This window comes from Mustela lutreola, chromosome 1, assembly GCF_030435805.1.
Source record: "Mustela lutreola isolate mMusLut2 chromosome 1, mMusLut2.pri, whole genome shotgun sequence".
Lineage (NCBI taxonomy): Eukaryota > Metazoa > Chordata > Mammalia > Carnivora > Mustelidae > Mustela > Mustela lutreola.
The window spans coordinates 62,237,412-62,264,847 of record NC_081290.1 but is presented as its reverse complement, the minus strand read 5'-3'; the positions used below and the strand labels follow the sequence as shown (position 1 = coordinate 62,264,847).

Below are 27,436 nucleotides of genomic sequence, written 5' to 3'. Positions count from 1 at the left end.
GGATGCCCCCCACCCCCAGGCATATGAACCACGTACTGATGGCCCCACGCGGCCCCTGTCTTCTCACACCTCTGCCTACAAATTTCATCCAAGTTCCTTTCTTCTTTCTCAATGCAGGAGAAACAGCTAATTAATATGTTTTTAAAATATCCTTTGGAAGCATAAAATGTCACATAAATGTTCAACTCCCACATGTTCTATGATGTGTGTTTGATTAAATTTGCAGCGTAAGTGTTAATTCCTGCATTTACTTCCCTGTCTTGCCTTCCAGGGGTCTGTTCTAGAAGTCTTCCCACTACTTCCTCCAGCCTCTGCATTTCAAAGCAATTGCTTGCATGGAAACACAGTTGGGCTCTCTTTAGGTTTTTTATTTTTTTATTTTTTTTCTCACAAGCTCAGTTGTCTCTGTCTTTGAAGGTAAATGAGAAATATGATGAAAACAGAGAAAATGAGATTCTTACACTCAGGTGAAATAACTGTAGGTCTCATGTAACCAAAATACCATCAGTGCCCGCAGAGATCAATGAAAAGTTTCCATTTGACATTCCTCCCTGTGATGGACACCCCATATCCATCTTCCTGGAGCATGGCTTTGAAAATAAGGCAGCTACTGAGTTACATATCCTCTAGCCAGGTCCAAGACTCTGGAAAAATCCAACTGATGGGAAGAAGCCTCTGGGGAGCCATGGCTTACCTTCTTGGCTGGCTTGGGGCCAGTGGCGGGCCTGGGTACTGTGCCGTTGGTCAGCACCAGGCTTGTAAGCTTTGTTACTGCAGGTGAACCCCTGCCTGGGAATCTAGGCACTGGGAATCCAGGTTCCTGGGTGTTCAAATCAGTTCTGCCTTCAAGTTGCTCTGTGACTTGGGCAGTTCATCTCAGTGACCTTGTCATCTCGTTCCCTGCAAAGCTGCTTCTCCTCTAGCACTCCCTATCACAGCATCTAATGTGCAGGACACCAGGACTTACCCTGATTCCTCCTCCCCTGGACACTGTGCCCCACCACTCACCAAGCGAACCCATCTGCTTATCCCTGTGCCCACTGCCACTACTCTAATCCAAGCTCCCATCTCTATACTGGACCAGTGCAGTATCTCTGGGTTTGACTGGGGTCAAATATTTTCTCCACACGGCGGCCCAAGTCTTTTTTTTTTTTTTTTTTTTTTTTAAAGTAGGGTGTGGAGCCCAATGCATGCTTGAACTCAGGACCAGGAGATGATGATCTGAGCCGAGATCAAGGGTGGACACTTAACTGACTGAGCCACGCAGGCCTCTTTTTCTCAAGTGTATGGCTTATCCCATTGTGCCTTACTTCCACCTGTGGAGGACTGCTCAGGACTCTTAAATATAGCTAAGCCTCCACTGGTGCTCTTGCTCCCCATCAGGGTTTGTGAGAAGTCAACCCCAGGCAGGATCCAGCCCACAAACAGAAGGCTCGCTCCTTCCTTCCTTCTTTCCTTCCTTCCTTCCTTGTCAAATGGTTTCCAATATTTAAAAATCAAGAAATACAACATAAATAGTGGGATTCTAACTTCTCCTGGAAATCAGAAAATCTATCAGCTGCAGCCCAGCATCTGGTGTGGAAACAGCAGCAGCTGGTCTCACTGGACGGGGCTTGGCCCCCAAGCCACCACAGGACCACTAAGCCCCTCATCTTGCCCACCCTTCATTGTACCTCATGGCATGTGGGGGTCCTTGCTCTCGGAATGTGGCCCCTCTTACCTTCCCAGTGCCTCCCTCCTCTCTCCCTCGCAATGCCCCATCCCCCTGGGGCTTCAGCTCTGGACAAATGACAGGGCCTTCACTTATACCTTCCCCTCCACGTGGAACAGTCTCTTGCCTCTGCCACTCTCTCCCTCCATCAGCCTGACCTGGGTAAGTCCTACTAATCCTCAAGACATGAGTTTCAATGTCACTTCTAGAGGAAAACCAGCCATTCTGGGCACCCTGCTCTAGGACAGTGCCCTACCTTCCTTCTCCCCATCATGCTGGTGATCTCTGGTTACTTGCCTTTCCTGTGAATTCCCCAAGGGTAAGGACTAGTCTGATCTCCTCTGTGCACAGCCACCAAAAACCAGCCCAACACATGGCACAGAGAACCTTTCCAATATTTGCTGAATGAGGGAGTTAACTTGCCACCCCTGGATTTCATGTACATACACATCAGTAAGACAGGATTTACCAGGGGGAAAAGACACAGAAGCAAACAGAAATGACAACATGGGACAGGTACCTGCTGCGTAAGGTGTCTGTTCCAGGGACATGCGGAACAGTGTCATTGTTTGCCAGAGATGTTCCCCAGAGGAAGTCATGCTGGAGTGGAGCCTGGGGACTTGGAAGCATGCCAGCTACCGAGGAGGACTCTGGCTCATGGAGGTAGTGAGCTGCCCAGGGTTACAGGGTCTATGCAGACCACGAACATCATAAATGTCAGAATATACCCAGTTCATGTACATGCCCAAAGCTGCGGCTCCAGCACCCAACTCAGTATTCAAGAATGTGTTGAATGAGTAAAGGAGTGAGCGAATGAAGAGACAAGACAGAGGTTTAAGAAAGACCGAAGGACAGGTTACGGGTGGAATGTTTGCGCCCCCCCACCCCAATTCACATGTTGAAACCTAGCCCCAAGGTGATGATTTTAGTATGTGGAGCCTCCGGGAGGTGATTAGGCCATGAGGGTGGAGCCCCCACCAGCAGGATGAATGCTTTTATCCAAAAAGACCTGAAAAAGAGAATCTCTCTCCCCATTTGAGGACAGAATGAGAAGGCAGCGGCCCACAAGGCAGGAAGTGGGCCCTCTCCAGATCTGGTCCCCTGATCTCAGACTTCCCGCCTCCAGAACTATGAGGGGTACAAACTATCTTGTTTGTAAGCTGCCCAGCCTATGGTATTTGCTACAACCACCTGAGCTCCCAGTGACAGGAAGGACCCAAAGCTGATGTGAGGCATGTGATGAGGAGCTGGAACTTATCTTGAAAGTGAACAGTTTAGCCTCTACGGGGGCAGATGTTTGTTTACTTTTTTACTCCGAGGACCACAGTCCTATTTGTTGACTTTAAAATATACTTTTACATTTAAGGGGTAGAGTCTGCCATTGTTACATCATTTTTATCACACATTTGACACATGGGGAAAGGCAGGCGGAGGGCATGGAGCTTTCCTTCCTTCTCCCAAATGTCACTCTCCCACTACTGTCCATGTTCACCAACCTGGAAGCTCTCTGAACCCCATCCTTTGTGGGGGGTTGTGGAGGCTGCATTACAAAGGCAGGGTTGTTGAGATCACTGGCCATTGGCGACTGATACACTGTCAAACGTCACACACAAAACGTTGACTTTTAGAATTTTAAAATAAGAGTCTCTTTAATGTGGGATCTCACTTGGGTAAGGAGACTGTTTCCACTATGCTCGCATTAATTATAGAAATCATCACGCATGTGACAACCACAAATGTAAGGTGTGAGTTGTTTTGTTTTAGCAAAAGAGAAAAACAAAACAGCCACCATAATAACCCAAAAGGGCTGATAATGAAAGATGAGAAGATGTTTCCTCAGTGACCGGGATCAGGTCAAGTAAAAAAAGGCCTACACAACACACTTCAAAAATGGTTAAAATGCTAAATCTTATGCATATTTTAACATAATAAGAAGTGTCAGCAAACACTCGAAAATATTTTTAAGTGATAAATGCCATCCAGCTCCCATTATCTTGCCAGGCTTGACTCTTCAGCTTGCAAAACCTTCCCTGAATGAGTCAGGAGCTAGTGTCAGGGTCGCTGAGGCTCAGGCAGAAAGGGGCCCTATATCTACCTACCTAAGCTCTTAGTGTCTTATTGCGAATTATAAAAAGAAACATATATTTTGGTCTTCCTCATTCCTGACACAGAGCTTCTAAAACCCTTGGAATTTCCTAAGAGATATGTGTAATATAGGTGTCTTGATATTCATAAAAACCCCTTTAAGCCACACCTGAGTTTATGTTAATGAAGTGACTTTTGGAAAGCATCTAAGGATGGGGGCTGGATGCCACGGAGCCAATCAACTGAGTGACCTGAAACCTCCACGGAGGGCAAAGGGCTGGAGACTGAGTTCCCTTAATGATGGCCAGTGATCTCAACAATGCTGCCCTTGATTTTTGGTTTTTTAACTTAATTTAATTTAATTTTTTCAGTACCAGTGATTCATCTTCTCCCTCCCTCCAATCTTCCAGTGTAGGTGGGAAGGCCATGCCCTTCTTCCCTCATCCTGGTGGGACACACAGGAAGCAAGTCTGTGGACTCCATCTCCTCCTTCTCTCCCCAGGACCCCTGCCTCAGTCCCTCTCTCCAGTCTCTGCCGGGTCCTCCCCTCCCTTCCGGCCCTTCCCCGCCGAGTCCACATGTCCATACCATCTCTACCTCCAGAGCCACCTTCTTTTTTTTTTTTTTTTAATTTATTTTTTATTTATTTTCAGCATAACGGTATTCATTATTTTTGCACCACACCCAGTGCTCCATGCAATCCGTGCCCTCTATAATACCCACCACCTGGTACCCCCAACTTCCCACCCTCCGCCCCTTCAAAACCCTCAGATTGTTTTTCAGAGTCCATAGTCTCTCATGGTTCACCTCCCCTTCCAATTTCTCCCAACTCCCTTCTCTCTATCTCCCCATGTCCTCCATGCTATTTGTTATGCTCCACAAATAAGTGAAACTATATGATAATTGACTCTCTCTGCCAGAGCCACCTTCTAACTTGGAGCTGGTCATGTCACTTCCCTGCTCAAGTGCCACTGGGCTCCCCAGTCCCCCAGGATGAAGTCTACTGAGGCTTAATGAACAGGCACCTCGCCTCTCATGCTCCCCACACAGGCTTTCCCCTAGAACTTCAAGGTACTTGAATCCTGGCAGGGCTAGTCCTCATTGCAGGCTTTTTCTCCCATTACTCCCTTCTGCAATGTCTTCTCTCCAAACCCCATCATCACCTGCCCAACTCCTGCGCAACTACACAGCTCTGTCTAGAGGCCACCTCTTCTGGGAGGCCTTCCTTGATCCCACTCTCCCCACCCCAACCTGGGTGAGGCTTTCCTCCTTGCCAAGGCCACACAGCAAGTCAGCTGTTGAACTGGGATTCAAAGTCAGACCCTCCCACTTCCCAAAACAGAAGACTGTGCAACCACATACGTATGCAGGAAAGAAAGAGCGAGGTAGAGCAAGGCAAAACATCTTGGAAAGATGTCCCAGCTATAGTAAATGAAAACAGCATGCTGCTGAACAATGTGCATGGCATGGTTCCATTTAAAAAATGTATATATGTTTATATAGGTTTGTATAAGCAAAGAAGAAAGTCTCAATAAATACAAATTGAGCTGCTGACAACAGCTATTAGATGAGCGGATCTGAACATTGTGTAAGGTTTGAATTTGTTATGTGTTTTTTATGTTCTAAAAACAAAACAAAACAAAACGAAAAAACAAATGCAAATCAAAGGAACTCAGCAGCTGTCTCCCAATAATAAGTGAAAGGCCTAAACACTCAGGAATTCTAAGCCTTTGGACGCAGGGCTTGGTCCTGGAAGGGACACGGGGAACTGAGAGGACAGCATGAAATAAGAAGGGTCAAGGTGGGCTGGCAAGCCACACTTACCTTTCCCAGCAGCTCAGGCAGGCCCAGCACTTGCCCGGCGAACACGCCGATGCAGATGAAGATGGCAGTCACCTGCCCCAGAGAGCCACGGATCTCCTTGGGTGAGATCTCGTTCAGGTACATGGGGAGCGCACTGAGGGCAATGCCTGTGAAGGAAGCATGGCAGCCATGAGAGGACAGTCTTCTCCAAGGGAGGAGTACCATGGTCAGTGTGAGGGTCATCATCCTCAAGGGAGACTGGTCAGAGCCCTTCCCTCTTCCACATGCCCTCTCAAGAACAGCAGCGTAGCCACAAGGCCACTCAGCATTCTGCACAGACTGCCCATGCTTTCACATGCCCTGTATTATTTCATCCTTAAAGTACACATGGGAGGTAGATTTCATGGAAGGGGAAATAGATGATGATGGTGGTGGTGATGGTGGTGATGATGATGATGGTGATGGGGGTGATGGGGGTGATGGTGGCAATGGGAGTAAGGTGATGGTAGTGGTGATGGGATGGGGGTGATGGCTGTGGAGAAGGATGTGGTGGTGATGGTGGTAATAGAAGTGATAGTGGTGGTAGTGGTGATGGTGATGGAGGTGAAGGTGGTGGAGGGGATGCTGGAGGTGATGGTGGGGGTGATGGCCGTGGAGAAGGATGTGGTGGTGACGATGGTAATGGAGGTGGTGGATGTGAAGGTGATGGTGGAGGGGGTGTCAGTGATGGTAAAGGTGGTGTTAACAGCCAACATACCCAGAGCTTACCAAGTAGCAGGGATCCTTCTTATCTCTTTACATATATTATATGTTTTTATAGTAACCCATTGAAGCAAATGTATTATTATTATCCTTATTCTAAACATAAGGAAGCTGCAGTACAGATGGAATAACTTTCCCAAATCACCAAGTGACGTCCAGAGATGCCCAAAGAGATTATTTTGCCCTGAAGATCAGGTCTCTGATTCTTGAACTCGAGCTCTTCCCACTAGCTAGCTGTGCCTCTATGTAAATCAGGGCACTCAGGTCGAGCAGATACTGTATTACCCAGTTTACAGCATTTTATAAGTGCTTGTCAGTTTCAAGAAAGTTTTCCACCTGCAGCTGGGTGGAAAAGCCCTTCACAGGCCTGCCAGTGTATACAGATGCACTTGTCCCAGGCTAACTCACAGCATGTTGGGAACACAGAGCCTCATTTCATAGGCCTTCCTCTTCTTTGAGGTGCACGGCCTGATGGTGCACAAGGAGTGGTCAGGGGCACACTCCTTCACACAGGGCTAGCTTAGCTGCCCCAGTCCTCCTAGAGTCCGATTTGAGCAGCAGCTCTCAGCTTGTGAAAAGCAGAAGGGACCTCGGAAAATATTCTCTAGGGAAATCAGAGATGCTGAAGGAAATACTTTAGGGACAACTGGAAATGTACATTTTCCTACAGAGGTGCAAAAAAATTTGAGTCCAGTCCAAAACATTTTACTAAGCAGAATAGTCTTAATTTTTGAAAATGAAAATATGACCCACATCTTTAAATTGTACAATGTGGTCCGGGGAATGATCACCAAATGCATACAGCTGTGCAAACCCCAGCTAGGTCAAGAATCAACCTACACTACCAGCATCCCAGAAGCCCCCCACCCTGTGCTTCCTCAGAAGCCTCATCCTCCCCCTTCTCCCCAGAGGCCCCCGCCAGCCTGACTGCTATCACCAATGCTCCGTGTGTGGAACCACAGCCGATGCATTTCTTTTGTCTCTCATCTCTTTGTGTTTTTCATGGGTGTGAAATGCATCCATGTTGTAGCATGCGTGTAACTGCAATTTATTTGTTTTTATTGCTTTGTAATAGTTCCAGGTATGAGTATATCCCACTTCATCCACCTTCCTATTGATGGACGCTCTGGCATTTTCCAGTTTAGGATCAACACTAATAGGGCCCCATAAACATTCTTAAGCAAGTCTTTTGGTGCACATGTATGCACATTTATATATATAAATTGCAACCATAAGATACATTTGTTCGGTTTTAATAGAGCCAATTTCCTGAAATTATCACGCCAATTTACATCTTTATGAGAGATGTATGAAATATACTTTGCTCCACATTTTTGGCCAATATTCGGCATTATTGGTCTTTTTAATTTTTAGCAGTCATGGCTTTAATCTGCATTAAATTACTTATTTAATTACTAATTGCTAATTAGTAATTACTAATGAGATATTTTATTTTAATTCCAGTATGATTAACATTCAGTGTGACATCAGTTTCAGGTGGACAATATAGTGAATTGACACCCCATACAACACCCAGCGCTCATCACGACAAGTGCCCTCCTTCATCCGCAGCCCCTATTCCCCACACCCGCCCCACCTCCCCTCTGATAACCATCAGTTGTTCTCTAGAGAGAGTTAAGAGTCTGTTTCTTGGTTTGTCTCTCTCTTTTTTTCCTTTTTTTATTTCTCAAATTCCACATATGAGTGAAATCATATGGTATTTGTCCTTCTCTGACTGACTTATTTTGCTTAGCATTATACTCTCTAGCTCCATCCATGTCATTGCAAAGGGCAAGATTTTATTCTTTTTGATGGCTGAGTACTATTCCTCTGTGTGTGTGTGTATGTCTGTGCGCGCGCGCGTGTATTCCACATCTTCTTTATCCATTTATCTATTGAGGGGCACTTGGGCTGCTTCTATAATTTGGCTATTGTAAATAATGCGGCTATGAGCAGGAGCACATGTATTCCTTTAAATTAGTGTTTTTGTATTGTGGAAGTAAACACTCAGTCTTGTCACTTCTGGATCATAAGGGAGTTCTATTTTTAACTTTTTGAGGAATACTAATACGATTTTATGTACCTGTTGGCCATTTTTGTGAAGATGCCCATTCCATCTCTTAGCCATTTTTGTAAGAGTTTTTCTGTGTTTTTATTATTGATTTGTAAGAGTTCTTAATGTATTCTGTATATGAACCCTTTGTCGATTTCATTCACTGCAAATATTTTCCTGCTCTCTGTGTTTGTCCTTCATGAATGGTGATTTTTTTGCATGAGGTCTTTAATTTTAATGTATTTCAATTTATCAATTCTTTTACTTTAAACTAGTGCTTTTCTGCCTGTTTAAGAAATCTTCTCCTATCCTAAGATGGTGGAAAGTCTATATAGCACGTTATCTTTTAGAAAATTTCCTGTTTTACCGCTCATCTTTAGAGCTGCAATTCACGTGGGACTGATTGCGTGTATGAGGTAAAGTGGTATTCAAGTTTTATTTTTAATGGAATGAAAATGTCAGTGTCAACACAGATGCAGCATTCAGCCTCTTGGATGGTGCAGTCTGTGCTTTATCCCTAAGACAATTCCCCAAGGAAGAGCGGCAGCAGAAAAATACACACACCAACTCTTGACCCATAAACCTCTGCTTTACATAAACAACTAAGCTGTAGAAATAGTAACTAAAGCTATCACTGTAGAAATTCCATGGCTGTACACATAAGCAAAAAGGGTTCTTTTATGGTTGCAAGATGAGTACTCTCCTTCCTTGTTACCCCAAGAATTGATATTTCTGGAAAGATGCAACACATAAAAGCATTCTGTTTTAAGCAAATGTCACATATAATTTTCCAAGCCCCAAAACATAGGTGCATATACACACCTGTTCCATTCTTGGAGTCAGCAGCCCCCCTCAGGCTACCACTGGGGCCTGTTCTTATAGAGCACAATTATGACCGAGGACCAGCTGCAGTACACAACTGCTGGGAACCCCAGCTGATATTATTTGCTGAAAAGACACCCCTTCCCTTCAGCTCTCCAGCTACCACTTTGCCGTAGGTTAGTGCCCATATATGTATGGGTCAACTTCAGAAGTCTCATTTCTCTTTCATTGATCTATTTTTCTGTCTTTGCCCCAATCTGTACCATCTGAACCACTGTAACTCTCTAAGTGTTGATATCCAGAAGATTAAGTGTTCCAATTTTTCTTCTGGAAGATGATCTGATGAATTCTCAGGACTACGCATTTTCATATACATTTTAGAAGCAGCCTGCAATTTCCATTTTACAAAACCTGCTTGGATTTGTTTGGGTTTGTGCTGTATCTATGGATCAATACAGAGGGAAAACCTTCATAATGTGGAGTCTTCCAATTCATGAACACAGACCACCCCCTATTTATTTGTCTAATTTCTCTCCACAATATTTTATAGATTTTTTGTAGATAATAAGGAGATGAGCATTGCGTATTTCCCATTGGACTTATTCTTGGGTAATGGGTTTCTATAACATTTCAGATGGTATAACTTATAAATTTAATTTTATACACACAAGTAAAATTACTTTTAGTTTGTTGATCTTACAAAGAAAGGCGACATTGCGTTTAGTATTACAAGCATACAAGTATGATGACCTTTTATCCAGAGACCCTGGCAGCCAAATCCACTCACACATTCTGAGGTTTATTTACAGATTCTTTTAGATGTTTTATACATTCGTGATACCTGTGACAGATGACAGTTTTAGTTCATCTTTACCAATCTTTATATCTTACATTAAAAAAGTTTTTGTTTGCCTCATTGCATTAGCTAGGACCTCTTGTACTATGATGATTTGGAGTGGTGACAGCATATATCTTGTCTTGCTCTTGAGCTCAGAGAAAAATCTATTAACAGTGTACTCAATATGACTACTGCTATAGGTTTTGGTAGATAGCCTTTATTAGTTTAAGAAAATTAGTTGGTTTAGAAAAAAATTGACTAGATGTGTCTTTCCTTTTCTTTTTTACCATAAATAGATACTGAACATCATCAAATGACTTTTCTGCATGTATCAAATAATATTATTTTTGTCTAAAATGTATTCTGTAAACATGAACTATCTTGATTGATTCTAAAATGTTAATCCAATCTTCCATTGCTGGAAAAACTCAGCTCAGTCTCAACATATCTTTTTATGTTTTATTGTTGAAATATTGTTATGTTTATTGTTAAAATTGCTAATTCTTTGTTTAGGATTTTTATATCTACGTTCCTTAACCTGTAATTTTTTTCCTGCAAAGTTCTTATTGGGCTAGCTATCAAAGATACGCTCATCTCATAAAATGAGTTGGGAAGTATTCCCCTGGAAATGTTTATAAGGAGTTGGCATTGTTCTCTTTTAAAGGAAACTTGAATCTCTTTTGATGGAAAGTTTTCAAGTATATGTTCAACTTATTTAATAGTCTAGGACTATTCAGATACTCTATTTTTTCTCTCATTGCTATTGGTTAAGTTTTTTTCTTTCTAGGCATTTGTACCTTTCATTTACATTTTCAAATATATCACATCATGATATATTCTCTCTCTATGCTTCAGGATCTATCCACTTAGTTCTTAATTTAGTTATTAATTCCTTCTCTCTTTGTAAACAGTCTCACAAGGTGTTTATCAATGTTATTAATCTCTTCTAGAACTTACTTTGACTTTGCTGATGCTTTCCAATGAAACTCCCTTTTCTAATTTCTTAAGATGAAATCTTAGATTATTTTTAGCCTTTCCTGTTTTAAATATTTGCATTTGAGGTTATAAATTTTACATGAAATATGGCTTTAAAATGTCTTATGTAGTATTTTCATTATCATTTAATTCAAGCAACTTGAAAAATTCCATTGTGATTTCTTTTTGCCCCTTCAGTTACTTGGAAACACACATTCATTACTTAGTGTGTGCTACTTACATCTAAATTTCCAAACTTATGAGGATTTTATCCCTATATTTTTGTAATTAGCTTCTAACTCAATTCTGTTATGGTCAGGGAACACAGTCCAACTTTAATCTTTTGAAATGTGTTAAGACTTGCTTTATGACTCATCAAATGGTGAATTTTTATAAATGGCCCATGAATGCTGAAAAGGAGTGTGTGTTATACGGTCCTAAGACCTAGTGTTCCATATATGTTAATTAGCTCATATGTGTCCATTGTGTCGCTCAAACCTTCTACTGCTGTTTTTGTCCACTTGTTCTATCAGATACTGAGACCATATTTCTCATTTTCGTTTGGCTAATTTTCAGTTTGTACTCATTTTCAGTTTATACATTGTGATGCTCTATATGAAGTGCATATCAGCTTTAGAATTGTAATCCTGATGCACTGAGAGCTTCTCTCATTTCTGGTTATCCTTCTTGCCTTAAGATCTACTTAGTCTGTTAGCAGTGTTGCTGTACTGGATTTACAGGCGTGGGTTTTGCCCATCATCTTATTCTCAGTCTTCCTATATCTTTATATCTAAGGTACAAACAGCATATACACAGGTATTTGTTTTATCCAATGTAACCATTCTTCCTTTTAATTGGAGCACTGGCATACTTGTGTTTAAATACAACATCCCACCATTGGCTGTTCTTTGTGGCACTCTTCTATATCCTGTGTTTTCTTTTTTAATTCCTTATTTAAATTCAATTTAGTTGGAGTATTTTCTCTCCTCTTCTGCTTTCTTCAGGATTACTTTTTTTTTTTTAAGATTTTTTATTTATTTACTTGAGAGAGAGACAGTGAGAGAGAGCATGAACGAGGAGAAGGTCAGAGAGAGAAGCAGACTCCCCATGGAGCTGGGAGCCCGATGCAGGACTCGATCCCGGGACTCCAGGATCATGACCTGAGCTGAAGGCAGTCGTCCAACCAACTGAACCACCCAGGCGTCCCGGATTACTTTTTTTTTAAGTCATTTGATTGTTCTATGTTATTTTCTCTTCTTTTAATAATTGCTCCAAAGATCATTTCATGAATCTGTATCTTAGTTAAATCTGATATGAATTAGTACTTTTAGTATTTCCTGGGTAATGCTAATAATTTAATACACACCAACTTTAGTTACTATCTTCTTGATTTGTATGCTATTTTAATTGTGTATTTTAATTTTTTCTGTCTTTTTTCTTTTTACACACACACATACATACAGAGACACACACACAAACTCAGAGACATGCACATACACAGAAACACACAGAGACACACACAGACTCAAACAGATACATACACATATATGCACAACTGCAGAAACACACATACACACAGACTTAGGCACACACAGAGACACACAGATACATACTCATACACTCACAGACTCAAACACACAAACACACACTCCCAGACACATACACACATATCCAGACACATACACATAGACTCAGACACATAGACACATATACAGATACACAGACTCAAACACACACAGACACAGACACATATATGCACACATGCAGAAACACACCAACACACAGACACACTGACATACACATAGACAGAGACATGCACACACACAAAGAAACACACACAGACACATACACAGACATATACACATATACAGACATGCACACATGCAGAAACACACATACACAGACCCAGACACACACAGAATCAGACACATATACACATACACAGAGACACACACAGACTCAAACACAGAGACATATATGCATAGATGCAGAAACACACAGGCACACAGACATACACAAACACAGAGACATGCACACACATAGAAACACACAGACACACATGCACCCCTGTACAGTATCTGAACATTGTCAGGTAGCTTTGAGGAAATAGAAGCTCAGAGGGGTAAAGAAGTCTGTCTGAGGTTACCTGGCTGGTAAGCAGCTGGGCTGAGACCAGAATCCACCCTTCTGAACACCTCACATGCTCTTTGTCATGTTATGATTAGACTCAAATAATAATAATAAGTGAATAATAGTATTAGTGTTTTTACTAGTTTCCCACTGCCGCTGTAACAAATTGCCACAAACTTAGTGATGTAAAACACTACAAATTTCTTATCACACAATTCTAGAGGTCATGAGTCTAAAACGGGACTTGGACTACATATGATCCTTCTGGAGGTTCTAGGGGAAAGTCTGTTCCCACCCCTTTCCCAGCTTCCAGAGGTGTCCACACCCAGTGGTTTGTGGCCTTCGCCTACCCGCAGCCTACCCCTGCATCACTGCAGCCTCTGCTCTCACCTGCTGGTCTCCTTGCTCTGGCTCTGACTCCTCTTTCACTTATCAGGACCCCTGCGATTTTATGGGACCCACCTGAATAATCCAGGTAAAGACTGTCTCACGGTCCTTAACTTAATCCCGTCTACAAAGTCCAGTTGCCCCATCAGCTCACATTTGCTGGTTCCAGGGATGAGGATGTGGATGTCTTTGGGGCAGTAAGCAGAATATTGATAAATAGCAATTTGCTTATAAGAGTGGCCCATAGCCTTGCTGGGAGCCTGGGCTGGGACATGACTGGGTAGGGCCTTGGGGCATGGTACACATAAGCTGACCCCACCAGACAGGAAGGCCAGTGTTTCTGCCCTATACTCTTATTTCACAGTCTCCTCTTCTGTGATGTTTAATGAGTAAACAATACAGCTGTGCGTGACATGTGAGCTCCGGAAGCTTCCAGAGAACATTCAAGATAGTAGCTCTAAGATGGGTACAAAAAGGAGCCAAACCAGAATTTTAGAGCTGGTAGCAACCTCAGGTCCCAGAGTCCAGTCCTCCTTACTTTCTAGATGACATTACTAGCCCAGAGAAGTGAAATGATCGTCCCACAGTCACCTGGTAAGTCACTGGTAGAACAGAACTTAAAACCACATCCTTGACCCTGATTTCATGTTCTTTCCATGTCATATACTTCTCTAAATGCTGCTGCTCAAATGTGTCCACCAGAGACCAGCTAATGTGCTTGCTGAGTTTGTCTATGAGAGAGTTCCTAGTGCAGACATGGACTTGTACCCCTGGGAGTGTGGGTGGTCCTGGGGCAGCTTGGTGGGAACCTGTCCAGTGCAGTCTTCCACAAACACAAAACACCTCTGTACCCTTCTAATTTGACCTTAACATCTGCATGGATTTTGCCTCTAACACCAAGTTGCACCAAGTCTGTTTCAATGTGAAAATGTTTTTTTTTTTTTTTTTTTTTTTTTTTTGAGAAAGGACACTTGGGGAAGGTGTCCAGGGCTTCTACTGTGACTCCAAATACTGCCCACAATCCTGGCTTGAGCAGCACAGCCTTCTGAAAATCCTCCAGGCTTGGAGCGCCTGGGTGGCTCAGTGGGTTAAAGCCTCTGCCTTCAGCTCAGGTCAAGATCCCAGGGTCCTGGGATTGAGCCCCATGTTGGGCTCTCTGCTCCGCAGAGAGCCTGCTTCCTCCCCCACTATCTCTCTCTGCCTGCCTCTCTGCCTACTTGTGATCTTTCTCTCTCTCTCTCTGTCAAATAAATAAAATCTTAAAAAAAAAAAAAAATCTTCCAGGCTTATCACTTGGCTTTAAATTATTTATTATGAGTAGGACAGACAATTCTATCTCCTGGCCAGAAATTTTCCCTTATTTCTAACCAAATGCCTTCCTTTAAATGCCTGCAAGTCCCCAGCTCTGCTTTGAGAGGGTCTGACGAGAATAAATGACAGGAAGCCTCCATGTCTTGGCCCACCTCTAGTAGGTTGTATTCCAGAAGTCAGAGGGGTCTGGTATTTTCCCCATTCCTTGTTCTTACTTTTTTTTTCCTGTTTCTTTTTGGAAATATCATCAGAAAAGGGGTCTAACAGATATCTGACTTGAATATGGGGCTTTGTAAAAATGGCCTCCCTCAAGTTCAGCTTATTTTTAATTAAGGAAACTCAGAGAGAAACTAGTTCTGTGAAGTAAGTGTCACCTTCCCCAGAAGAACTGGAGAGGCAAGACCACTGGAAAGAGGCTAATAGATAAAATGTAAATGTGCTGGAAAGGCAGACCCTCCATGGCCTCTGTTGGGAAAGGCCATGCATGCCACATCTCACCTAGCCTTCGTCCTGAGTGGGCAGGGCCTTTGAAACTGGATATTGTAGTCTACACCTGGGATGTATACCTTATTAGCTGAGAATAAAAGGAATAGCATCAAGAATGGCAATGATCCCGTCACCATTCCCGGCGGCGAGGAAGGCACCATAGGCCTGGAATGCAGTAAGTGCTTCTCACACATACCTGCTATCAGTTAATTTTTGCATCCCACTGAGCGGTGGGGGGTGGGGGGGGAGGGGCTTTCGATTAAGCCCCTTTGCCAGCCCGGGAAAGAGGCTAGGACTGCGAGGCAGAATGCTGCTGTGTGACCCAACTGGTTCACAGAACCCCTTGAGTCTGCATCCCTAGGGCATAGGTCCCTCCAACACTGATGGTGCCCCTGGCCAGGGGGCTTGATTTGGTTAATGGGACACTGACAAGCGCCACGAGCAGTGACTTGACAGGTGCTTGTACATGGGGTCCTGCCCCCAGTACCACTCTCTGGCACTCTGGGGATCCCATGGGAAGACTGGGCCGCCCTACGGCAGGCTGAGAGACCACGTGGAGCCAGGATGAGCTGGCCCTGCAGGGATCCCCTGACACCAACCCAGCTGCCAAGAGCCGAATAGATGAGCGAGCCCATGTGAAGTCAGCCAGCTGCTGGCTGGGCTGCAGCCCACTGCGGTATGGGAGCGAGCCCAGCGGAGAGCTGCGGCGGTGGCCCACATTAGAACTGCCCCACCAGCCTGCGGAACCCCAAGTTCAGCAGAAGGGTTATTGCTTGAAGCCATTATGCTATGTTTGCTAATGGCTTCAGATAGCAAAACATAACTGATACAAAATAATGAAATCAAGCTAGATTTTGGGGGAACTAGTTAGTGTAAACACACAGACCTCAGCCTTAACCACTTCAGTCACATGTCTCTGAGCCTTGGTGTCCTTGATGAAAAATGACAAATTGACAGTCCTTCAGCATTAGAAGGAGATCAGAGCAGAAGAAACCATAAACAGGACTGGTTAACTGCAAAGCACCACATAAACTCCAGGCATTATTCTTACCAAATAACATTTTCTATAGCCAACTCCTTTCTACTTGAATACCAAGACGGAGAAGTAATTTCACCCCGAGTCTGGTTATTACTAATCCTGAACATTTCCCACCAGCAGCAGAAAGGAACAGGAAGTCTTCTCCCCTGACCTTCCTCAGGTCCTCTCTCTCCTGCTTACCTCTCCCTGATATATATTTGTTGTTGGGCTCACTCCCAAAAGCCTGGTGCCTGCAGCGTGCAAGAATCAGCAAGGAAGGGAATTAGCCTTTAACAAGCTCACAGGTTCCAACAGCATTTGGCAGATTACATATACATATGTAATACACACACACACACACACACACACACACACACACACGGCATTTTGTGAACGTTATGACAGTCCTTCAAAGTAGTAGGTATTGTCATTTCCATTTTACAAATGGGGAAACTGAGGCTCAGAGCCATTTAAGCAACTTGCCAGAGTCAGTAATTGGCAAACAATAGAATTTCAATGCAAAGGCAGGGATTTCTAATCCAAAAGCCTGCAATCTTTCCACAAATATTACTGACTTGAAATATTTAAAAAGAAAGCAGGGCTGGTTGGTTGGTTGGCTGGGTATAATGACATATTTTGAGGCTCCTGCTCTCTCACACCCTAGAGCCAGTAGCTGGCTGCACCTCGCTGCCTCCTGGCCATCATCTTGTCCCCCAATAGCTCTCTCCCCTGGAAAACTGCCTCCCTGATTCCACTCCTACCCTCCTTTACACTCTCCTCTACACAAAAGCAGGAGGAATCTTACTGAAACACAAAACCAGCTCATGTCACATTCCTCTCAACCCTCCTCTGGCTTCCCATCACCCTTTGCACAAATCCTGCAAGGCCCAACGTGATGTGACCGGCCCCTCTTCAATGTCATCTGCAACCTCTCTCCCCAGCTCACCAAGTTCCAGCTGTGCTGTCTCCTCACTCTCCCTTCGATGTGTCAAGCATGAGTCTATCTAAGAGCCAGTGCACTCTTCTCTTGGTCAAGAACCCAATTCCCCTGATAGTCTCTTGGTTCTCCCACTTGGTTCATTTTGATATCTGCTCATATGTTTCCTACACTAAGTGGTCCTCCCTGGCTGGCATATCTAAAATAGCCCCCACTATCCTCCTGTCCTACTTCAATTTTGTCCTAGGGCTTGCCTATCTACCTTACGTATCCAATTATGTATCCACCCACCCACTAGAATGTAAGCTGCAGTGGTAGGGAGTAGGGGACTTCATTCACCACTGTGTCCCCATTATGGAGAAGAATGCCAGACACAGCAGGTGCTCCATAATGAATGCTCAGTGAATACATGAAAGAATGAATAAGTCAGAGGAAACACGACCCTCATTAAAAACTCCCTGGAAACCACAGACAACCTTGGAGTATGAATTGTACAGTGAAGTTGACAAAGCAAAAGGCATGGCATTCTACTGAAGACCATCCAGGTCTCTGCAGTTGACTTGGGTCTCTCCCAGTTAGTTTTTCTCAGTTAGCAGGCCAGAGCTTCATGTGTGGTTCATCTCATGGGACTGCCCTCCTTTATGCAGACTTCTTGCATCCTTGGTCCCTGGCAACTCAGTCATGTGACAGCTCCAAACACCACTCATACTTCCAAACACCCCCGAGGATCACGTCCTGTCCTGCCTTGGTGAAGGCTTACCTCCATCCACGCCCATGATGAAGCGTCCCACAATGAGCATCTCGAAGGCTCCTGCCTGGAGGGAACAGGCCATCAGCAGTGCAGCAGAAATTGCAAACCCATTGTTGACCAGCAGAGTATACTTCCTGGAAAACAAAGGGTGGTTTGATGAAGAGGCCCACCATGAGGACGTCAACCTACCCATCTGAGAAGCAGGGGTCAGGCCTTCAAAATGGAACAGCAGAGCAAGACTCAGGCACAGTAGAAAGAGCATTAGCCTAAGGGTTAGAAATGGGCCAGAGCCCTAGAAGCCCCCACTTGCCACCTTTGGCTCTGTGACTCTGAGCAAAGTACTTCCTCCCTCTTGGTTCACCACCGGGACTGATTAGGTCACCTTCAAAAGCACTGTCGTGATCCATGAATTACCTGATGCACTACTATATGTATCAATTCTAAGACCTTCACTTAACATTTCTGATATCAAGATGTGTCTTAGAATCCAAGAGTCAGAGCTCAGGCAGGGAAATGGAAACCATCCTAGTGCTTTTAACAGAGAGAATTTAACATAGGGAGTTGGTTAGGCAGGCACTGGGAGACTGAGATGTCAAAGGGGGAATCTCTGAAGAGAGGTGCTATCCATTTGGTGCTGACACTTTAGGGGCTTGGAAGAGGGATCCCTAACCCCTGGCTTATCTTCAAGGATGAGCGCTGGCCCACTGGGGCTGCTACTCTGAGGGGCACCATATTCTGGGGAGTAGACATAATCTGGGAACTAGACTCAACTGCCAAGTTCACTGCTGGGACTAGTAGGAAATTCAACCAAACCAAAAGGACCAAGCCACTTGTCCCTCTTCCTCTAGTCCCGCTCTTGTCAAAGGGCAGATGAGGCATGCCAATTCTAGCCCCTGCATCATAGAGCAGAGCATCAAGGGTAAGTTTGGAGTGGAGAGACAATAGCTTAACAACCTCCCTCCCTCCTTTCCTTCCCTCTTCCCTTCTCTTCCCTTGCTTTCCTTCTCTTTCTCCCTTCCTCTCTCCCTCCCTCCCTCCTCTGCAGTTCATGTAACAATGCTTCTTACATGTGATGACATCTTCAATTTGATGAAGATGTCACAGCACTAACTGTGAGATTGAACTAATCCCCTTGAATACAGTCAGTCAAACCCCTATGGCAATATTATTAGCTGTTCTGTCCCAGGACTACTCTCACTATTCTGTGAACATATCCCTAAGACCTCCTGGTTGAGAAGCATGACTTGTTTGGAGGCCTAGAGACCCAGGTCCCTGCACCAACTGGAGTTTTTATGAGCTAGGTGACTTTGTACTTGATTGCTCTGTGTTTTCCTTTCCTCACTTATAAAATGATGATAATAGCACATCCTTACTGAACACTGGCTTTATGACAAACCCTATTCTAAGTACTTTATATGAATAGTTCAACTGATGCTCAAAATGATCCTGTGAGGTAGGCACTTTATCATCCCTATTTTATAGATAAATTAACTAGGATATAGACAAATTGGAAACTTATTTTAGGCCATACAACTAGTGAATCAAGAAGCTGCAGGAAAACACCATAGCTTCTCACAGGACACTTTTCCCCTAATGATTCAATGAGTTAACAAATACTAAATTATTTTGTAAATTGCAAGAAAATAGGGACTTGAAAGGGGCTTTGTTATTACTTTTGGGAGTTAGAACCCTTAAATTCCAGGCCAGGGCTCTTTACACAATTTTTACTTATCTCAAACATTTCATTAAACTTTTCTACTTCCTACATCTTCTTAGAGAATCCAAAAGCTAATGACTTTTGTGGTTCAGTGATGATGGTACAAAGACTGCTCATGGCAAAGCTTTCTATGTTGATGAACAACTTCTAACAGTGAACAACTGAAACAATCCAGGTGTCGTTCAGCAATGGACTATTTAAATAAATTATGACACATATCTATAATGGCACATTGTACACACATTAAAGCACAAAGGGCTTTGTATATTCTATGTGGTAAGATCAAGAAGCTGACAGCCTTCCCTTTGAGATCAGGAACACAACAAGGATGCTCACTCTCATCACTCTTGTTCAACATAGTATTAGAAGTACTAGCAACAGCAATCAGACAACAAAGAGAAACAAAAGGTATTCAAATTGGCAATGAAGAAGTCAAACTCTCTCTCTTCACAGATGACATGATACTTTATATGGAAAACCCAAAAGACTCCAACCCCAAACTTCCAGAACTCATACAGCAATTCAGTAATGTGGCAGGATACAAAGTAAATGTACAGAAATCAGTGGCTTTCTTATACACTAACATTGAAAACACAGAAAGGGAAATTAGAGAATCGATTCCATTTACTATAGCACCATAAGAACTATGGTTAGGAATAAACCTAACCAAAGAGGTAAAGGATCTGTACTTGAGGAACTACAGAACACTCATGAAGAAACTGAAGAAGACACAAAAAGATGGAAGATAATTCTTTCCAGTCAGAAAAATAAACATTGTTAAAATGTCTATACTGCTAGAGCAATCTATACTTTCAATGCCATTCTGATCAAAATTCCACCAGCATTTTTTCAAAGAGCTGGAGCAAACAATCCTAAAATTTGTATGGAATCAAAAGAGACCCGAATTGCTAAGGAAATGTTAAAAAAGAAAAACAAAACTGGGGGCATCATGTTGCCTGATTTCAAGCTTTACTACAAAGCTCTGATCACCAAGTCAGCATGGTACTGGCATAAAAACAGACACATAGACCAGTGGAACAGAGTAGAGAGCCCAGTTATAGACCCTCAACTCTATGGTCAAATAATCTTCAACAAAGCAGGAAAAAATATCCAGTGGAAAAAAGTCTCTTCAATAAATGGTGCTGGGAAAATTGGACATCTATGTGTAGAAGAATGAAACTTGACCATTCTCTTAAACTGTACACAAAGATAAACTCGAAATGGATAAAAGATCTCAACGTGAGGCAGGAATCCATCAGAATCCTAGAGGAGAACATAGGTAGTAACCTCTTCGATATCAGCTGCAGCAACTTCTTTCAAGATATGTCACCAAAGGCAAAGGAAACAAAAGCAAAAATGAACTTTTGGGACTTCATCAAGATCAAAAGCTTCTGCATAGCAAAGGAAACACTCAACAAAGCAAAGAGGCAACCCACAGAATGGGAGAAGATATTCTCAAATGACAGTACAGACAAAAGGCTGATATCCAAGATCTATAAAGAACTCCTCAAATTCAACACACACAAAGCAGATAATCATGTCAGAAAATGGGCAGAAGACACAAACAGACACTTCTCCAATGAAGACATACAAATGGCTAACAGACAACATGAAAAAATGTTCATCATCACTCTCCATCAGGGAGATTCAAATAAAAACCACATTGAGATACCACCTTATACCAGTAAGAATGGCCAAAATTAGCAAGATGGTAAATAATGTATGTTGGAGAGGATGTGGAGAAAGAGGAACCCTCTTACACTGTTGGTGGGAATACAAGTTTGTGCAGCCACTTTGGAAAACAGTGTGGAGATTCCTTAAGAAATTAAAAATAGAGCTTCCCTATGACCCTGCCATTGCACTACTGGGTATTTACCCCAAAGATACAGACGGAGTGAAAAGAAGGACCATCTCTACCCCACTGTTCATAGCAGCAATGGCCACAGTCACCAAACTGTGGAAAGAACCAAGATGCCCTTCAACAGGGGAATGGATAAGGAAGATGTGGTCCATATACACTATGGAGTATTATGCCTCCATCAGAAAGGATGAATACCCAACTTTTGTAGCAACATGGACGGGACTGGAAGAGATCATGCTGAGTGAAATAAGTCAAGCAGAGAGAGTCAATTATCTTATGATTTCACTTATTTGTGGAGCATAACAAATAGCATGGAGGACATGGAGAGATGGAGAGGAGAAGGGAGTTGAGGGAAATTGGAAGGGGAGGTGAACCATGAGAGACTATGGACTCTGAAAAACAATCTGAGGGTTTTGATGGGGTGGGGGCTGGGAGGTTGGGTGAGCTTGGTGGCAGGTATTATGGAGGGCACGTATTGCATGGAACATTGGGTGTGGTACATAAACAATGAATTCTGGTACACTGAAAAGAAATTTTTAAAAAAGATTGTTAACTGCAAAGAGCAAGGAACAGAACTTTTTGTAGAATATGCAACAATATGTGTGAAAAAGAAGTGTGTGGGTGCACATGTATGTGTGCATGAAAAGACCAATACAAACCTTTGAAAAGATACACAAAAAAGTGGCATCACAGGTAGCCTCCAGGAAGGGGATCTGATTGGAGAGAAATGCAATGGAAACTTCCTACTTGACACTCATTTGGTCCTTTTGAAAGTTATGCCATATGAATGTATTAATTATTCAAGATATAAATACAATCTCCCTGTCAAAAAATCAATTTAAATGGATGTTATAATGAGGGGAAATTATGATTTGGCCAAGACTTAAAATAGATATTCCCCTCTAAGTTGACCTCCCTGCAGAAGGTCACAGACTCAGGCTTCAAAACGATGAATCCAAAAGCACTAATTTCTGTTATTAGTGAGACCTCAAAGCACAATGAGAGCAGGCTAGTGCCCCGGGTCTGTGCAGTACTCATGGCCCTTCCCTTCAGTCTTCGGAGGAACTGACATATCAGCCTTAAGAAGAGAGCTGGGCGGTGGTGGGAAGAACTGCAGTCTCACAGCAGCGAGGGCTTTCATGAATGTTTCCATTTGGCAAGTATTTAGTGAGTGCTAGACCTGGGGTCTACCACCGGGTGTAAGTCAGTCCCTGTCCTTGCCCTCACAGGGTTTTTAAATCTAATTAGGGACACAGAAAAATGATCTGTCACACAGAAGTCAATTAGAAGTAAAAGATACTGGGGCGCCTGGGTGGCTCAGTGGGTTAAAGCCTCTGCCTTCGGCTCAGGTCATGATCCCAGGGTCCTGGGATTGAGCCCCGCATTGGGCTCTCTGCTCAGCAGGGAGCCTGCTTCCTCCTCTCTCTCTCTGCCTGCCTCTCTGCCTACTTGTGATCTCTGTCTGTCAAATAAACAAATAAAATCTTAAAAAAAAAAAAAGAAGTAAAAGATACTGATGCTGAGAGTGTATAAGTGGGACCTGTGCCTGTCGTTGGCCTGTCTATCCAGGGAATCCTTCCTCTGCTCTGCTGTCTCCAACGGAACTACATTTCCCAGACTCTCTGCTTCCTGCTCTCTGATAGGCCTGGCCAAAGAGGGACCTGATGTTAATCTCCCCTGGCAAAAAGAGGAGGCTGGATATCTCCCTCCCTATCTTCCTGTTCCCATAGCAGCAGGTGCATCTGCTCTGCAGCCCCAGCCTTTTTTCTGGGATGCCAGCATCCTGCTCCCCACCCCTGAGTGGGCCTGACTCATAGGCCCCAACAGTGCTGCCTCAGCCTTTTAGCCTTCCATCCCAGGCATGGCAGCAGCTTGTCTGTGAAAAAGTGATTTCCCACAAAAAGCCAAAGGGCTCTCCCTGCAGCTCCATCACAGGCCCCAGTTCTACTCCTTGAGACCTCACAACACAAAGCCCTGCAGATGCAGAGCCCAGTGTAAATCAAGTTTGTGAAGAGGTTGTTGAGAAAGGGGAGAGATGGGAGGAATGCTGAGGCCAGACTCAAGAGGATTCTTGGATGGTGAGCAAAACAGCATGTTCTGTAACCTAAAGACTGAGAAATGAAGTCAGAAATTTGATCAGAAGTCAGACATCAACTCCCATGACCCTGTTCCAGTTAAGATGGACCTCTGCTGCTAGGATGAGGGTCATGACATTTGTAGCAATAATGTTGGCATTAGTTGGTGGTTCTCAAAGCTGGCTTCTCATCACATCCACCAACAGCACATAAGAAGAGAGACTCTTCACAGACCTGTACCCCTGGGGATAAAAATATATGTTTATAAAAAATAAAAAATTTAAAAAAAAAAGAAGAAGAGAGACTCTTTGGTCCATCCCTAGAGAATCTCAATTCTTGATGCAGACTCAACAAGAGACCATCTGAAGAGTCTAGAAAGAGCATGGCTTTTACATAAATGGTCTCATTTCATTCATTTCATCTCTTATACCTGTAGCCAGCAGTACCCATGACCTGGGCAATTCACCGAGGAGGAGGTGGAGGCGTTACAAGGTGGTAGCCACCTGCGTGTGGCTAAAGCTGTCCCAGAAAGGTAGGATGCATCGGTCTCTTGCACACTGGCTGTCCACTACTGGAGAGAAACCACCCTCCACCCCACCATTCCCATACGAACATAGCTACTATGTCTTGGCTCTCATCCTTCTGCAGCCACTGCCCCTTGTGTCAGCTTCCTTTTAGAGTGAAACTCCTTAAAGGGTACTGTCTGCTCCCCTCCCCTTCTTTTCTCGTCCCACTGATTGGATCCTTGCTACCACTCTGTGGAGAATGCCTTTGTGAAGATGACCAGGAACACACTCTGACAAACACAGCTGCTGTGTACCCCCAGGACAGCCTCTCAACAGCATCTGATAGGGTTGACTGTGTACTCTTCCTGAAACACAGTCTTCTCAGGATGTCTGGGATCCCACTCTCTCCTGTTTTCTCCCTACCAGCCTCCCCTTCTCATCTCAAGGCTGGTCTGTCCTCTGCCTCCACTCCCTCCCTGGGTGATTTCACCTAGTCCTGTTGCCTTAATTGATGGCAATTTCCAACTGTATCTCTGGCCTAGAGTCATCTCAACCCAGACTGACATATCCAGCTGCCTCCTAGGCATTTCCACTTGCATGTCCAACAGGCATCTCAAGCCACGCATATTTAAAATGGAACTCCTGAATTCCCAATGCTAATCCTCCAACAAATACATCCAAACTCCTCTTTCCTCAGTCTTCCCCATCTGAGTAAATAAAGACTCCACCTTCCTAGTGGCTTACATCAAAAATCTGGGAATAATACTTCCTCTATTATTTTCCTTCTGACCTCCATGCACTCCATCACCTCTGAGCCTTGGTTTCCACACCTATAAAATGGATGTAACAGTGTCTATATCGTAAGGCTTCTGCAAGAATCAGATGATTTATGAAAAGTGTTGAGGATGGCACCTAGAACTTATTTGGTGCCTTGATAAACTAAAAAAGAAATAAAATCCATGGTGACAGGTAATATTCACTGGGTACTTGCTATGTGCCAAGGCACTATTTTAAGTGCTTTATACTCACTGGACACCCATGAGTTAGGTAATCTTGCTACCCCATTTCCACGTGAAGGAAACAGATCTAGAACTTGAGTACTTGGTCAAGCGGACATACTATTAAATGGGAGATTTACCATCCCAGTAACCCTGACACAGAGCTATCCACAGTGGCAGCTGCTATATTACTCATATCGATTTATTCTTTCAATGATCATTCATTCATTCCACTTACATTCATTCACTCAACACACATTTGAATGCGGACTGTGTGAAGAACGCCATTCTAAGGTCTGGCATATAGCTGTGAACATGCCCAAGAGCCTGCTTTTACGTTCTTTTTGATAAACAAGTAAAAAATAAAACATATGTAGCATGTCAGGTGGTGACAAGTGTTGTAGAGAAAACTAATGCAGGGAGGGGGAGGAAGTTTACACAGGGAAACATCTGGGAAGGTGACATTAAGCACAAACATTAAGCACAGAAGGAATGCATATGAGCCATACAGATATCAGGGAGCAGCAATCTTAGTAGGGAGGTATAAAGATATGGGCTATTTTCAGGTATGCCAGTGAGGCCAGGGGGCTGGAGGCAGAGGAGGGCAGGAGAACAAGTAGTGGAATGAAGGCAGAGAGATGGGCAGGGGAGCTCATGAGGGTCTTGTATGAGCCACCATGATAACCTGGGTTCTCACCTGGAAAGAGATGGGCAGACCCTGGAAGATTCTAAGGAGAGGGATGGGATGGCTCCCTGACTGACATCTTTAATTAACAAGATCATACAGTCTTCTATGTTGTCCATGGGCTATAGAAGTCAGAGTGGAAACAGGGAGACCAGCTGGGAAGATCTGACGATGGATCACTCAAGTACTGATGGTGATTGGACCAGGATGGCAGCAGTGGGACGTGGTCAGATCCAGGTATGTTCTGAAGACAGCTGATGGGGTTTACAGATGGACTGGACAGAGGCAGAGAGAAAGAGGAGCCAAGGATGCCACAAAGTGCTTCGGACCTAGCTCATGCACTGGACATGATGGTGTATTTTGTGCTATGCAGAGAATGTTAGAATCCCATTCAGGTCTGACTTGAAATATTTGCAAACAGGGCCACACACCCTCTAAGCAAGCTCATCATATTAATATATTCTTTCCCAAAATAACCCCCAACCTGACAGTGTCCCAGTGAAGATGGAAACCTTACCTGCAAAATAATTTACGAAGTTGACTCACTGGGGTTCAGACATGGGGATTTTAATGATTTTCCCCCCGTTTTTCCCAGGGGATGAACATGGCAACAGAAACAAGGGAGACAGGGCCATGCCTTTTCTGAGCACAGAACCCCAACTTGGACACTTGACCATCATTCTGAGCTTTCCTATAGTGCAGAATTTTCCTGTGCAGCCCAGAAGATTATCAGCTCCCAGAAGAAGGGGCCAAATACGAGGAAAAGTGATAAGGTGTTGAGGAGGGTGGAGAGTAAGTCACCTGAGAAAGGGCCAAAGGGACTCAGCACACTGAGCCTGGACAAGAGAAGGCTCAGAGAAAATGTGAGAGCTTCCACTATGTCATGCTTTAGCTCAATGCACAGGACCAAGTGGTGGAAGACACAGGGAATATTTAGGTTGGACTTAGAAAGTACTTCTGGAAAGGCCTAGTGGAATGGGGAGCCTTTGGATATATGGCTGCCACCACCCACCCTTCCAAAAATTCTTTAGCCTGGCTTAGCCTATAAACCAAGATCGTACCTTGTTTCCACCAATCCTCACCTTCCTCATGTCCACCCATTCTTGCTTACCAGCCGGAATTCCATGATCCATCATTTTAAACATCCATATTCCCTCAGCTCCTTGACCCACTGACCCAATTGCCTTCATTATACATGCTTGGCAAACTCCAACTCTGGTTAGATCCTGACCTACCTCACCCATGCACCACAGAGCTCAGCTTGGCTGGAGAAAAACTCACAACTGTGTTGACTGGTGTCACTTGAAATCCAGGAGCACTGATCTCAAGTGGGATTTTAGGACACCTGGCAGCCATTCTGTGGTTCCCTGGATTATTCGGTCTCCTGTTCTCCTACAGGACTATTTCACACATCTTCTCTCTCTCCACATCCCTTCTCAGCTGATGACCCTGCTTTTTACGCCACCAAAAAAGCAGAAACAATCCAGAGAGGATGTCATGTGTTCCCTCCACATGCATCGACTCC

At 43.8% G+C, this 27,436-nt stretch overlaps 1 protein-coding gene across 5 annotated transcripts in view; it reads right to left on the bottom strand.

Annotated features, from left to right (window-relative positions):
- Nucleotides 1–27,436, bottom strand: part of SLC2A9 (solute carrier family 2 member 9) — a 224,306-nt gene that overhangs the window by 128,618 nt on the left and 68,252 nt on the right. For all 5 annotated transcript variants that reach the window (XM_059165331.1, XM_059165332.1, XM_059165333.1 and 2 more), the window contains 2 exons: nt 18,079–18,203; nt 5,621–5,766 (listed from right to left, as the gene is read on the bottom strand). In XM_059165331.1, the coding sequence (XP_059021314.1) occupies nt 5,621–5,766; nt 18,079–18,203 (271 nt within the window). The remainder of the gene's footprint in view (nt 1–5,620; nt 5,767–18,078; nt 18,204–27,436) is intronic.